The sequence below is a fragment of the Centropristis striata genome, chromosome 5 (assembly GCF_030273125.1).
Source record: "Centropristis striata isolate RG_2023a ecotype Rhode Island chromosome 5, C.striata_1.0, whole genome shotgun sequence".
NCBI classification, from domain to species: domain Eukaryota; kingdom Metazoa; phylum Chordata; class Actinopteri; order Perciformes; family Serranidae; genus Centropristis; species Centropristis striata.
The window spans coordinates 36432904-36448363 of NC_081521.1; the positions used below are offsets into that span (position 1 = coordinate 36432904).

Genomic DNA, 15460 nt, shown 5'->3' on the forward strand with positions numbered 1-15460 from the left:
GAGGGAAAAAATAAGGTTTTTAAAGCATGATCATCATCCCTGGGGGAAAATTGTTTCCAAAATGTATAAAAATGCACACTTCACTAAAAATACATAAATATAAATTACAAATGCAAGTAAATAAAGATATGTTCAAATAGAAATAAAACAGAAATATTAAATAGGATGCATTTGAAGGTAGTAGAGATATGTACAAATAGAATAAAATAGAAATAGGGGAATGTATACATAATTTGAAGTAAATAGGTTTATGTACAAATATGTATACAACAGTGTGAAAAATTGCACATGATTTCTATAGAAAGTCCGCACTGCACAGATAATTAGGATAAATAAAGTTATAGTGCTGTGACTTCACATTTTGGTATTCGTACTTTTACTAAAGTAATGGATCTGAACACTTCTTCCACCACTTGTAACGAGAGTATTTATTACACTGTTCTGCTGTTTATTAACCCTATAAAGCCTGAACCATGAAATAATTGCCACAAAATTCAATTTTATTTTTAAAACTGCAGTGTTTTTTGAACCTGCTGACAAATAATAAAAAAATATCAATTAGCATATATGAATTCTAATTTGTATCATATTTGATACATCAGGTCTTTTGTGCAATTTGTTGCTCACAGTTTGTTTTTCTTGAACGAACACAAACATATAAAACCTAACATTTGTAACCTATTAAGACTTTGACTTTCCTTTTAACATTTTCCTCAAACATGTAAAATATTTTTTTTCCATATATCATAACATCAAACATCTGCTAATATGAAGTTTTCATGCAGCAATAACAGATCCACCAGTGGAACCAGCAGATCATTTTGGCTACATCTGGTATTTTTGTGCAGTCCGTTGCTCAGTTTGTTTATCTTCAACACATGTATACATCAGGTTTTACCAGGGGGAAAAACATCACACTGATGATGTAGATGTCTCAAAAACTTGTGTATCAAATATGATATACTTGGCTTTATAGGGTTAAGTAAGTGATCTGAGTGTTGTTCCCACCATCTCCAGCAGGGGTCCTCAGTGCTCCGTGTGGTGTGGTCAGTGCCAAGACACAACAAAACTCTTCTTCGCTTCTGTTGTTGTTGTTGTTTTAATAAATACCCCAAACTCCACCGAGACTAAGGTTTGTACTTAGAAAGTAAAATGAATTAGATATACTGTTGTTTTTTTGCGGTTGTTTGTATGTACCGTTAAAACAAACCGTCCCGTAAACACAAACTAGTTACGTATCCACAAGGTGCGCACGCGTCCTGGCAACGGAAGTTGACCGTTGTTGTTGCTGTGGGTAACTTCCTCAGCAGAAGCTAACGTACAACAACTGGACCCTAAAAGTGAAAAATGTTGGACTGCTGCGTGTCTGGCTGTGAAAATCGACGCTCCTCAATCAGCAAACTAAAGTTTTACAAATTACCGTGTGGCTCTGGGCCGTTTCAAGCCAACCGAAGACGATTATGGATACAAGCAATCCAACAGGCAAACGGCAGCACCGAGGAGCTCAAAGGAAGTGCTCGTATCTGTGGCGCTCACTTTAAGTCAAGTAAGATAACCACGCTTTCATTGTATTACATGTTATAACAGCTAGGTGGCTTATTAGTTAAGGTAGATATGTTCGATGGAAGATGGGGTGTAACCAACTGAATTTGACTAAAAACTCCTCTGTTATTTACTTTTATAGAGGAAGCCTCCATGGACCACGACCATCCTGACTTTGTGCCCTCGGTGTTTACATGCGCTCAACAGAGACCCAAGAAAACAGTGAAAAGGTACGAAATGTGAATTCATATCGTCACCCTATAATATTTGCCTAACTCATTTTTTCAAGTTCTGCAGGAAACACAAAAAAAATTCACGAAAAGTGTAACATATGACATTTATTGATCATTTCACTCAAAAGGGATGTAACAAAGGATGGCTATTGGCATAGTAATAACACTGTGTGTAAAGAATGTAACTTAAGAGAAATTAATGACTTAGGCAATTTTTTGAACATGCCTTTGTGACTTGAGCAAGATATGGTAACACTTTATTTTGAAGGTGTCTACATAAGAGTCCCCCCAAGAGTTACCAATATTAGTGTCAACAATAAAACACTGTTAAACTAAACTGACAACTAAACAATCTCCCTCTAGCTCTTCTTTGCTGGGCTCTTATCTGATGCCTATGAATGTGGCAAATTGTCAAAGAAGTGATGATCTTAAAGGGGTAAAATTACATGATCTGATCAACTGAGGATGTAGGCGATTTTACCATAGGTGGCCGGCGTCATGAGGAGATGATTTAGGCGATTACTTTAACAGTGTGACGATATTGTTAGCTAAACCTCTGCTAAGACACATATCAGTGTGTGTAACATTGCTGTGCCAGTCCCATGGCCAGTAGCGTTCTGTCCAGCAAACATACAAGAAAGTAAGGACCAGTTGTGGACACAGGTAAAACGGCTTAGGTCTTTTCCTCCTGAAGTGTTATTACCTTTTTGTCCCTTTGGTTGGGGTTGTCATTTGACTTAAAGACACAAAGTAAAAGTCTTTAAGTTTAACTGAAACAATGACTTATTAACTGATCAACTGACACATAGTTAACTGTTTTGTTCATCAGATAATCATTTGAGTCATTTTTCAAGGAAAAATGACAAACCTTGTCTGGCTTCAAGTGAGAAGATTTGCATCTTTTCTTCTGTTATAATTGTAAAAAATATTATTTTGCTTTTTGAACTGATAGTCGGGCAAAATAAAGCCCTTGTCACCATATGAAAGTATGTTATATTTCACAACCTGAGCGAGAAGAAAAAAATGTAGATCAATTATTAATGACAGTTGTTAGTTGTAGCCCTTCTTTTGTTGTATTGTATGCCTGTATATAACATGTCATAAAGTAATTATGCTATGATTATTTATATATGAATGCCTGGCCACTTCTACTGCACCACAACCTGTTAATGCCCACCTTTTTTATTGCATTTGAAATGTATGTTTGCCTATTTTGCTGTAACAAGTAGATAAATGTGACACAATCATTATTGTTATTTTCGTTTTTTTCATAGGATTTACGGTCATAGAAAAAGATTACAGCGTACAGCCAAAACAGAAGAAACACCCAAAACAGAAGAAACAGAAGAAACACCCAGAGGTTTTTCTCCTGTGGACTTTGATTCTTCTTTTTCGACTGAGGTAACACAGACTCCATCAGTGCCAAAGGGATAGGTCACTGCTTATTATCTCTGCATTCTCTTAATGCTTTTACAAAATCAGTGTATGTTTTCATGAAAGTTTAATTGTGGAGGTCTCTTCTGTGTGTTTCTAGGAAGGAGAAGCATTAACTGAAGAAGCTGAGTTTGAAAGTGAAAACACATCAGGCAAATCACAAACAGCATCCAGCCCAAAGACGGCATCACCATCATTTAAAATACCAGCAGGCATCCTAGGACTAGACAAAAGAAAACCCATTGTGCTCCTAAAAGATATTTGTATATCAGCAGGTGGGTATCAGTGCGACCAGTGCGATCAGAGCTTCACAGATGTACCTCAGCTCATGAAACACAAACACCTGCATGAAGAAGAAAGCTCCACTATCTGTATAATTTGTGAAAAGTTTTTCATGAGTCAAGCAGATCTCACTCAGCACCACTGTGTCTGTGAGCCTTCCTTCCAATGCAACATCTGTGATCGATCTTTCACTTCAAATCATAACCTCAAGCGCCATAAGCTGCTGCACGTCAAAGATGGCAGGAAGTGTGGCACGTGTGGCGTACTTTTCTGTCAACGTCATAACCACATTTTATACCTGCCATCGGCTGAGACTGTAACTGAGTATGAAGAGGATTCCAGCATCATTCCGCCTCAAAATTTGGACAGTAATTTGCAGCCAGAAAACCATCTGCTGGAGAAGCCTGAGCCAAGCGAGACTGCTGACCCGGAAGACAATGCTCAGAGCACCATGATTGTTTCGCCTGTACACCCAAAGCCTGAACCTTTATTCGAGACCGATAAGGACCTATCTCCAGTCTCACACAGTGGAATGTCATCAGAAATCGCTGAACCATTGTTTCTAAAACCTTCCTCTGTGTCACTTCTTCCTCCGCCAGTACCCAGGGTCTCAAAGAACACCTCATCTCAGTTTAGGCCAACCTATCCTGTCCGGCCCATTCCTCCCCCAAACCTAGAACTCCCGCCCTCACTAAAGCTTTTTTCACCGCAGTTCCTCACCTCAGCATTTCTTGAAGTGAAAAGAAATTATGAATACATTTTAAGCAAACCAGGAGGTGTAAAGAAAAAGAAGAATGTTGTGAAGGAGGAACAATGCGAGCTGCCTCTGAATTCCCCAGTTGAGCACGTCAAAACTGAAAGAACTGCTTACGACCTGGAGATTGTGCTCTGATCATAAATGTGCCTTTGCTGTCTTAGCAATAGTCTTAACCAAGATTACTGATTTACTACTGCATTAATATCTGTTGCGTGTTGTCGCACTTTAACACTATCCCGTATTCTATGCCATTTTGTTTGATAAATGTATCACTGCACACTTCTCTTCAGTATATTTTAATGTCTGAACTTATAATGCTGCTATTTTTTTTTAGTAAGAGTTCTGTATTTAGGATGTTGTCCCCTCTATTTTACTGACAAGATGACATTTATTTTTCCACTGTTTGGTAAAAAAAACACTAAGAATCTTTAACTGACCTTGATTGTAAAACTGTGCACCAGGTGTCTGCTGTAGTACAGTTTGTACGGTAATAACCAGTTTAGTCTGAACAAATTGACATTTCTGTGAGAAATGTCATTATCTCGTGTCATACCTGATTGGTCAGTGGATTTAGTTTCCCCATCTACCTCAGCACCCGGGAACCACATGAATAGTGTTTGATGTTTATATTTTTGAGTTTGTGAAGAAAATTGTGTTTTTCTCCATACATGTACAAGTATACTGTAGCAATTCCAGTATTTTGGAAACACAAGGATTACAAAGTTGAGCTGTCCTGGTGTGAACCAAAATCTGGAAGTGGCATGTTGTTTTGTTGAAAAAGGAAACTACCTTTCAGAGACTTGTTTTTCTCAAGAAAGCTGATAACCTGTGAGTGAGAGACACTATTACAGGTTTTAAAACAGTTGTTATTATATCTGCTTACTGGCAGTCTTGTTTTTGTCTAAGTTTTTAAATGACTCTGTATTCGTTTCAGTTACTAGTCAATGGATGACAATTTTATAACAAACGTTTTCTTAGCATTGACAAAAAATGTATGTGGGCACACTAACAAGAGATGAAAATTAAACTGTCTTAACTGGAATATATGTCTGTATCTAACAATTAATGCAAAAATAAAATGACACTACTGGATTTGCTGGATTTTTTTTAACCTAATGATGGGGATCATTTTGTGGCTAGAAGTATCTTCAGATTTGTCCTGATGGGGGCACTAGAGAGATTGTTAAATTGACCCAAAACTGTCTGCCGGCTTGTCTTGGACCATCCTCTTTATCAGTGTGTCATAGTGCATTAGAATGGCCGGCTTGTTCTGTGAGCTGCGATACAATCCCATTGCGGAAAGAAGCCCACAGTACAATAACAATAAGGTGCCTTCATGCCTTCATTCGTTGGGCCTTTTTGTCACTGTGTTTGCTTGTGGTTCCAAATGGTACTTTCACTTCAACTACTACAGTGGTGTAGAAGGAAAACAAAATGCTGCTGCTCCATAGTACAACCTACTTATAAAGAATGTGGCAAAAGTTTCTTTTGATTGCATAGGTCATAGTGATTATAATTGAGCTTTATTAGTGATTTCTTCGCTATGTACCACTTTCTGATAAGGTACCTTTTATACACTATAATTAATGAATCAGAAGCCTTTTGCAAATACTTTGGTTGCCAGGTTGTGATAAATATCTCTGGCAGGTGTTTTTACTCCTGCAACATCTGCATCTAAATAATTTATCAACATTTACGACTGCAGACTTAATGGATTGCTGCAAAAAAACAAAGCCAGCAACTTAATTACACTTTATGAATGACATTTAGAAGAATTGATGGTTTATTAGACTCTTCAGCCCTTTTAACTGTAGACTCTGTGGCTAATCTGTAAGTGGGAACTCACAGACCTTTATCAGTGACTTTAACATTTGTAACTGCAGAATTGATTAATTATTAAAAAGTAAAATCCATTAACCTTTATTGCTGAGGGGGAGAAACAACAGCTGCAGGGATTTTTCACAACCTTGCAACCCCAAACATTGTTCTTGTTTTTGTCTTAATTATTACAGATCTATATAGTATTAGGAAGTGTTTTCTGTCCATCAATAAAGCCATTAATTACCATTTACAACATCCTGAATTATATAAATTGAAAATTTAACAGCCTAACAACCTCACAGAACTGCGTTTTTCACAGATTTTTAACTAAAACTAGATACATAGCATAGGCATATAAAGTCACATTGCTATGAAACACTATTTGCTTTTGCCTAATTGTTTTTCTGCAGCTCCACATTTCATGCAGAGGACATGTTTTATAACTTTTAACATTTACTGAGACATGCACACTGTTCATTGCACCTTATTTGTTTCATAGCACCAACATTTTTATACTGTATATTCATATTTATTCTGCACTGGAATTGTATTCTACTCCTTAATACATACTCCTTCTTTAGACACTTTATTTTGTATTGTATTTTATTGTATTTTTATATTTTATTGCTTGAATTATGCCTAGGTTGTTCTATCTATCTATCTATCTATGAAAATAAACTGGTTTGTTTCCTTTGGCTGAGGAATGTTCTCAAAAGAAGAAAGTAGGTTAAGTGCATATTGATTTTATTAGTCATACCCACAGTTCATCCCTCCAAAACCTCTTGTGCCACATCTCTGAGCCAGATGCGAGTCCACTGTCTCCCGTCTGATTCCATCTGCACGCTGTACACATCCTATTGGTTACCAGGCACCGGTAATGGTGGGCGATTATTCTCATTGGCCCTTCTGGTTGTCACTCAATCCGAACGACAGCTCTGATTGGCTGACAAGCCCGGACCCAGGCAGCAGATTGGCTGGTATGTCTCCGCCTGGCTACCTAGATGACAGGCAAGTGGTGCTGATGCTGTGACAATGGGAGTCTTCCAGATAAGCATCATCTGGACCGAGTGTGCTTAAAACACAGCGGCAGCTTAACTCACTGTGAAGGGACGGGAAAGCAGCTGGGTAGAAACACGGGAAGGAACCTCCAGCTGCTGCTCCGAAAGGGTAAGTTTACCCCTGGAAAACAAAACTGACATGCCCGGGGCGTCCAGTTAGCTGTTCCGGATGACGTTGGGGGCTGGGGAAACCGCTCTCAAGTACGTCGGTAGCAAGACAGTAAATCCCGCTGGCTAGGTGAAGCAAGGTTAGCAGTCTTTACCAGCCTTCCTGCACAGGATGCTTTGCTTTCTGGCAAGTCGCACAGCGCTGAGCAGACTGCTGTTAATGCAGCGGTTGTAGGAATGCAGCTGTGAGTCAACTCATCCCGGTGGTCGACTGCATTGCGGAGAGAGCATGCCTTGCAGAATAGCATATGTCTACTATTCTTCATACTGCCCTGTAAATAAGTCTTCAGTGCACCAAAAATAAAGTAATAAATAACCCTGCATGTTATGTGCTGCATTGTGCATTTTGAGATTTTTTTCCCACAGCTGCAGCTTGATGCATTTGTTACTTAATTAACATATTTATTATTCTATATTTGGACACACAGCATTCAGATATTTTACTGCCATCACCGAAACTTTGACATCTTTTGCATACATTTGCAGAGATTTGGAGTGAGGTGCTGTGCACGCTGGGATTTGAAGTTTGAGGTGGTGTGTGTCTGTTGACAGTGAGTGTAGTGGGCAGTTTATGCTTGCCTGCTACTGTCCATATCAGTATTAAAGAGGCAGTTCACCTCAAAATCAAAAATAAATATAATAACTTTTACCCGTAGTGCTATTTTTCAGTGTAGATTGTTTTGTTGTGAGTTGCTGGGTGTTTCAAATACCAGCTCTAGGGATTTCTGGTTCTCTTGAATATAGTAGAACTAGATGCCACTTCACTTCACATAAGTAAAATTGCAAAAGTCAACAGTAATGTATCTTTTCAGAAATCATGACACGGTTACTAAAGATAATCCACAGACCTTGTTGTTTGCAATGTCGTGCTGAGTGCCATATAATAGAATGATAAAGTAAGTATGTTTGATTTGGGTGTGAACTGTCTCTTTAAGTGCAGTACACATACAGTGTATTGTGCAGGTGCATTATAGCCACAGACAGACTGTACATGCTGACACTGGTGAGACTGCTGTAAAAATGGCTTCCCTTTTGCTTTTTAAGTCTAGTGATGGGAGCGTTCAGCCGCCAGAAGTTTTTCCAGGAGCTCGCTCATGGCTGCCTGCTTCCCACAGCTCAGCAGGGCCTGGAGCAAGTATGGCAGCTGCTGGTTATCTGCCTGCTGTGTCGGCTGCTCTGGATGTTGGGTGAGAGTCTGGTCATTTTGTGCCCACTCAGTGTTATTAGTCAGCCTTCATACGGCATTGCTTGCGTCATCATATTCACCTTGCACCACCCTATACTTCTGTCTCTTCAGGCCTCCCCTCTTTTGTGAAACACCTGGGCACAGTGGCAGGAGGTTTCTACACCCTCTACCTGTTCTTTGAGCTCCATATGATCTGGGTGGTCCTTCTCAGCCTTCTCTGCTACCTCTTCCTCTTCCTGTGCCGCCATTCTACCATCCGAGGCACCTTCCTCTCCATCACTGTGCTCATCTACCTGCTGCTGGGGTAAGAGAGTCCTCCTTTAGAGCCTGACAGCTCAGCAGCACACATCAAGCCTGTGTTTGAAGCGAAACACTTTGCAAAGTCAGTGTTGCAGCAGTGAAGTTTAATTTGCGGGCGAGATCTACATCAAAACTGAAGCTATTCTTATCTGATTTTATCAGAGAGCTGCACATGATGGACACCACCAACTGGCACAAGATGAGAGGTAGGCAGCAACATTTGACACATTCCTGATAGATAAAAGCAATACGTGTGATTGTTCTAGGTTAACCTTCATATTCAGCGTTTATAATAGTCTTTTGCGTGATATCTGAGTTCTCTTGCTGTTGTCCAGGTTCACAGATGGTGGTTGCCATGAAAGCAATCTCTCTGGCCTTCGATCTGGACAGAGGTGTCGTGACCAGTGTTCCCTCACCCATTGAGTTCATGGGATATATTTACTTTGTGGGCACCGTCATCTTTGGTCCCTGGATCAGCTTCAACAGCTACAAAGACGCTTTAGAAGGACGTAAGCTGGTAAGTGTGACACAGTATCTCTTAATGGAAGAGGGTGGAGGTGAGGATTATTTAAAAGATTTATCCTGAGAGCCGCTAACTGTTCAAATCTTCTTCTTTTTTTCTCCTCAGAGCTTTACATGGCTTTTAAAAGTGTCTGTTAGCTGGGTAAAGAGCCAGGTCTGCCTTGTTATTTCCAACTGTGTGGCACCCTACCTCTTCCCTTATTTCATACCGGTTTATGGAGACAAGCTACTTCGAGGGTGAGTGGAACGTAAGGGTATTGATGGATGATATACACGGTCGTACCTATAGTTGGAATTATTTTGTTTTCAGACACAATCCTCTGTTAATTCTGGTTTAATTTTCATTATGATGTGTTTGTGAAGAGATTGTTTAATACAGTTTTGAGAAGATATACACTTTATCTGTCAAAACTTAATCACATTGTCACAATCATTTCATGGAAAAAGGTAAAAACTATTTTATTCCAACCTTATGGGCGACCATGTGTATCCAGCCTATAAATCAAAATGCTCTGCAAAAGCGTTATCATTTTTGTGCTTTAATTAAAAGTCAGAACTATACTTTGTTTTTGTTGTGTAAACAATAGTGGTGTCAGTTAGATTTGTCTGAGTCAGAGCTATGAAATATCAAATCATCCATGAGCTTCTTTTTAAAATACAAAAATGTGAAATTATCTAATGGGCTATGAGAAGCAGGTTATTATCGGTTGAAAAAATATATGTGTATATATGTGCATCCTTACATAGAGATAACAAATTGAAATCCCTGTTTATTCTCATACTTGAATTGCTTACACCTTCTCTTTTATTTCTTTGTTTGCAGCAAAAAGAGGAGGAAGATCAGGTAATTATCTGTTCACCTCAGTGACTCTGAAACATTGTAGGCATGCCCGCCACATACTTTATATTCTTTAATGCATGCTTATTTTCTGATTACCATTTGTGCAACATCTTTACCTGCACGCATATATCCACATCATTCCCCCTCTTTGTGCAGCCACATGTGCACCAGAACACCCACACCACCCTCTCATTTCCCACATCTGTGAAAAAACATGGTGAGATGTAGATCATCACTTGGCAAGTCAATAAAATATTTATATGAATTTATTCACTAACATTAAACTGCTTCTCTCTTTGTTCTGTTGCTTCTCAGAGGTACACCGGCAAAGTATGTATTTTAGTGTTGTATAATGTTTAATTAGTTACAATTTCACCTGAAATTTGCATGTAACATTCATCTGTTTCTTCTTCTTTTAATGTCATTGCATCAGGTGGTTGCTGGCGTATGAGAACACAATGTCTTTCCACTTCAGCAACTATTTTGTTGGTTATTTGAGCGAGACTACTACTACTCTGGCTGGAGCAGGCTTCACAGAGGAGAAAGACAATCTTAAATGGTCAGAATTGCACATTTTAGTATTAACATTTAAAACAACGTTTGTGTTTATTGACATTTTCAAACAGCACCTCCTCCTTTGTCTCGTAGGGATATGACTGTATCCAAACCATTGAATATAGAGTTTCCCCGGTCGATGGTGGAGGTGGTAACGTCATGGAATCTGCCCATGTCACGCTTTCTGCACACCTGTGAGTTATAATGTTAACAGTGATTGCTCGATGGTAGCAGCTGTTTTTGCTTTTCGTTCTCATTATGAACGGCACGGTAATGGCTCATTTAAACAGACACTCTGAAGCAAGCTGATGCTCTCGTCTCACAGATGTTTTTAAGAGTGCTCTCAAATTTGGGACGTTCTCTGCCATCATGGTGACGTATACAGCCAGCGCCCTTCTGCATGTGAGTACTACAGTATGAGAACATCTTACATAAGCTATCATACTCTGTGTTGCTGTGTGTCTGTTTCAACAAGTGGATTGTTTAGATTCTAACGGTTGTGTCTGGCAGGGTTTGAGTTTTCATCTGGGTGCAGTGCTTTTATCTCTTGGGTTCATCACGTACATTGAGCACGGTGAGAGTCTGCCTAATGTTGTCTCTTTTCCACATTAGAACCTTCCCATTTAGAGAAGGTGCTTAGCTTTGCAGTAATGGTTAATTGCACCCGCTATTACACACTGTTTCTGTTCACTGCAGTGCTTGTAATTTACCTCTTATGGCTCAAAAGGAACTCTTCCTCTGGCTTCGTTTTAATGCTTTGCTCTTGTTTTGTGTTTCAGTGTTGCGGAAGAGGCTTGCAGCCGTTCTTAATGCCTGTATACTGTCAAAGAAATGTCAGGCAAACTGCACTCACCGGAACAAAAAGGTAATGCCAATGTCTCTTCCTCTTCAGGGAAGGGGGGTTCTTGGTTACCAGTCATTTAAGATCAGCGGTTGGCTCGATAGTAGGTTTTATTGAAGTAAAAATTAAAACATTTTGTTTTCTTGCAGCAAAGGATATACAGTCATGGAAAAAAAAAATCTTCAATTTCTTGTTCGTTTTAATGCCTGGTACAACTAAAGGTACATTTGTTTGGACAAATATAATGATAACAACAAAAATAGCTCACAAGAGTTTAATTTCAGAGCTGATATCTAGTCGTTTTCCATGGTTTTTGGTGTCATCATTATATTTGTCCAAACAAATGTACCTTTAGTTGTACCAAGCATTAACATGAACAAGAAAATAAAGAAATAGGTTGGTCAAACATATGTTTCCATGACTGTAGATGCAAACAGTTCTTTGAGCCATTTAGCAATACTTTTTGTATTTTATTTCTATTTAAATTTTTCCAATAGCATCCCTTTTGCCTGTAACAACAATTGCATATTTATTTTAATTTTTTATTTCATAGCTGTTTATGATCATGTTTAGCTGTTAATCTTAGTTTCATTTGCTGTTCAATTAATGCTTCAATTAATGCTTTATGGAGCACAAATAGAAACCTCTATTTCAACCACAGCCGTGTGGTGTTTTGCACATATCCTGGTTTTCTTCCAACTATTTTATCTGTGCAAATGGCCATTTGCACTGGCATTGCTGGCACTTCCTTTCAGAGCAGGAGGTGCTCAAAGGGTGCCTATTTACTAGATCTTCTGGCCCAGTTAGCATTGAGAAAAAAATATGTTCTCTATTTTAACACTGCATATGTTTAAAAGTATGAAAACTAAACCCCTTATAATTACCCTCTTTGATTTAGCCTATAAAAAAAGTTATAACAATAATAATCATATTAGAAAACCTAAGAAATAGTCAAATCATTAGCTTGTACATCACTTTTTAATGCCAAAAAAAAACAAACAACTGCGGCAGTTAAAATACAGCAGCCCCCATGGTCTGCCATACACTTTCAGTTGATATATTTTGGGATTTTACTGGCAAAGTGCCCAGCAAAAATCCCTTATGTTATATTGGTTACACACATCAAGAGCGGTGGGGAGAGGGAATGATGATTTATGCCAAGTGAAAGCAGCCTGCATGGACTGCAACATAGTGCTGATCACGATTTAGGCAATGATACATTAAAGCCCTCTAGAAAATGTGGTTCGGAATTATTTCTCTTTAACTTTAAATATTCATGAGCAATATTCGAAGTTAACTTTTAGTAGAAGAAGTTATTATTTTCTAAGAGTTTAATAGTCAGACATGAGGCTATTCCACTTCATCAACACTATGGACCTTTAAGAGAAAAAGCCACATATATTACAAAGGAAAAAGATATAGATAATAGTGTCTGAAATATTTATTTAAGCACTTAGTTCTTACATGATGTTTTGTTTCTGCCTCTACAGAAGCTTTGGGTGTATTTTATCAACATAGCATTCAGTGCTTTGGCAATACTCCACCTGACGTACCTGGGCTCTGTGTTCAACTCCAGCGTGGACTACATGGAGGAAGATGAGGTGAGCTGACACATGTTTGGACAACTCTATGTGTCTATTTTTATACACCCTGTGCTCATAAAATGTGCAGAACATGATGTGACATACCGTACGATCATGTGAAGTGCTGTATAGGAATGTTACCATAGCTGCAGTACAGTATTTATAGCTCAAAGGAGAGAAGTGACCAGTTGCATAATTTTTCATGTGGTTTTAGATTCTGTCCACAAAGTAATAAGAAATGAATGCTGTTTTGTCGAAAAATGTCTTAATGAAAGGTATAAATGAGTAACGGTTTGTGTATATGCATTGTGCCATTGAGCTTACATAGCATGTACTGCCCCCTACAGGATGATATAACCCATCATACCATTCAGAAGTGGTCAGAGCTGAGCTGGACAAGCCACTGGGTCACATTTGGATGCTGGATATTGTACCGCCTCATTCTCTAATAATAAGAGAAACAGAGAGGGTGAAAGGAAGCAATAATGAAAGATGTAAGGCTGGTTCTCCACTTCTGCACTGTGACTTTATCCTGCATCAGACCGAAGAGAACAGAATCAACAATAATACCAACACGGTTGCGCCGCATGTTGGCTGGGTAATCTATTATTCTAACCTGCTGGGGACTAGTTTTGATATCCATGAAATGATAGCCCACCCTCCCCCTCCCCTTTTCTCCGTATCGCATCCTTTTTATCTGAGCCGCAGTCGTCGAGGCCCTCATGTTGTGACAGCAGTTACCGATGTCTCACTGTGAGTCACAATCAATACCTATCAGCATGGTGGAGATCGGCTGCTCCTTTCTGTGGACACATGATAGAGCCCATTATCTAGGCTTTCAAAGTCGACTGCGGCAGATGTCCTCCAGATGTGGTTTCCCCCTCACCTCAAGTGTTTTACAATCGTATTTTTAGATTTGAAGGACAAGACTGGTGATGTTCTGTAGCTTTCTTATTGTCAACAAATCCCATGGAAAGACAGACAATACATTGTCTGTCTCTCAGCCCTCTATATGCTTACATTTTTACAATTATTTTACAAAAGGCAAAGGGTGTAGGTTTCATTTCATGTGAAGACACGTTAGGTCAGTTTGAGTGTCATTTTCCTGCATTTTGAAAATATTTGCATTGATTTGTTCCCTTTTTCATCAATTCATGATGGATATAACTTAATTTATGGAAGAAAAATCCAAATGTCAGGCACTAGGCAACAATTCTAGTAAGTATATAAATATAACACAGTAAGGGTCTTGGGCATTCTGTATTTATTCTCCTGAGGATCAACTCCCATCATTTAATGTTATCCCTGCTGATTCAACACACATGTAGGCTTGATTTACTCTTCCAACCTCTTGTGTGTCTTTTGTTTTGGGGGAGTAACCTCTTTCAATTCTAATGTAGCCATTTTAATTCATTTAAAATCCTCTGGATTTTAATAGTTTCTGTGTTTCAGCAAGATTTTTGTTAGTCTTTAAAACTCCCTGCACGTTCAAAACATATGCCACATGTCTGTGTTCTGAGGAGTTGAGAATAAAGTCAGGATAACCTCACAATATTTCAAGAAAAAAAGCTAACCGAAAGCACTTCTGATCAGGCATCATCATTGTGTGGCTTCAGTCCACAGAGATGATAACTTCAACACCTACATTAAAGCTTTTAAAGCATCATGAAGTAGGGAGACATTCCCAAGACAGCACAGGTGCCCCTATAAGCGAGGAATTGCCAGTTTTGATCATAATGTTATGATCAAAGACGTCATAGAGAATGAGATCTGTTAGATACTGATGGAGGACACTGGTTATATTTACGTTTTTTTCATAATAATTCTAGGGAAACTTCAATAGTTGCTGGATATTGAAAGGGACACGTCTTTACCATCCCTACCAAATGCTATGCCCCTGAAAAAGGCTTTAAAAAATGTGTTTTTTACTAGATATTTTCCGTACAGAAGCTAATAGTGCATCGGTTGGGAATTGTTTTCAGCAGCGGATTCATGCACCAGTTGTGCTTCTCTGAGTATATGTTACAGCAGGACAGTATGTGGGATTGACTCAAAATAAACTACAGTGCCCACGTTCATTGTATTGAAGGTTACCCAGTGCAGCAGTGTGGCTCATTGATACATTTTGGATAACAATAGAAGTCAATGACACAGAAGAATACGCCACAGTACACTGTAAAACATGTTTGTAGAAATAACAGTAAAACTCTGTCAAATACATCAGAAATAGGGCGTAAAATAAAAAAATGTACATCACCGTATTAGACACTTTTAATTACCGTAAATCGAAGAATAGCACAAAACTTTTTCTTTTTTCTGTCATAAACTTGAAGAAAC

General features: G+C 38.7%; 2 protein-coding genes across 3 annotated transcripts; both read left to right on the forward strand.

Annotated features, from left to right (window-relative positions):
• The first annotated feature begins 1076 nt into the window (after positions 1-1076).
• On the forward strand, positions 1077-4870 carry LOC131971437 (zinc finger protein 107-like). Its single transcript, XM_059332879.1, has 4 exons — positions 1077-1546; positions 1685-1772; positions 3050-3176; positions 3310-4870. The coding sequence occupies exons 1-4, from the start codon at positions 1348-1350 to the stop codon at positions 4381-4383; spliced, it is 1488 nt and encodes a 495-aa protein (XP_059188862.1). The 5' UTR covers positions 1077-1347; the 3' UTR covers positions 4384-4870.
• Positions 4871-6860: 1990 nt separating this feature from the next.
• LOC131971744 (protein-serine O-palmitoleoyltransferase porcupine-like) lies at positions 6861-13786 on the forward strand. 2 transcript variants are annotated; one of them, XM_059333321.1, is made up of 15 exons: positions 6861-7236; positions 8340-8482; positions 8593-8785; positions 8944-8987; positions 9117-9298; positions 9410-9540; positions 10127-10147; positions 10460-10474; positions 10578-10703; positions 10793-10893; positions 11025-11101; positions 11210-11273; positions 11479-11564; positions 13031-13141; positions 13471-13786. In XM_059333321.1, exons 2-15 carry the CDS (start codon positions 8347-8349, stop codon positions 13570-13572), a joined length of 1389 nt encoding a protein of 462 aa, XP_059189304.1. In that variant the 5' UTR covers positions 6861-7236; positions 8340-8346; the 3' UTR covers positions 13573-13786. The 2 variants fall into 2 exon arrangements, with proteins under 2 accessions (XP_059189304.1, XP_059189306.1); XM_059333323.1 differs by having other exon boundaries at positions 6862-7236; positions 8411-8482.
• Positions 13787-15460: the final 1674 nt, after the last annotated feature.

Bases quoted from the DNA above. Each gene is read 5' to 3' on its own strand.
- LOC131971437 (XM_059332879.1), top strand. From the start codon at position 1,348: ATGTTGGACTGCTGCGTGTCTGGCTGTGAAAATCGACGCTCCTCAATC. The intron at 1,773-3,049 runs GTACGAAATGTG...TTTTTTTCATAG, and splicing joins CCCAAGAAAACAGTGAAAAG to GATTTACGGTCATAGAAAAA. The intron at 3,177-3,309 runs GTAACACAGACT...GTGTGTTTCTAG, and splicing joins ATTCTTCTTTTTCGACTGAG to GAAGGAGAAGCATTAACTGA.
- LOC131971744 (XM_059333321.1), top strand. From the start codon at position 8,347: ATGGGAGCGTTCAGCCGCCAGAAGTTTTTCCAGGAGCTCGCTCATGGC. The intron at 9,541-10,126 runs GTGAGTGGAACG...CTTTGTTTGCAG, and splicing joins GGAGACAAGCTACTTCGAGG to CAAAAAGAGGAGGAAGATCA. The intron at 11,565-13,030 runs GTAATGCCAATG...CTGCCTCTACAG, and splicing joins GCACTCACCGGAACAAAAAG to AAGCTTTGGGTGTATTTTAT.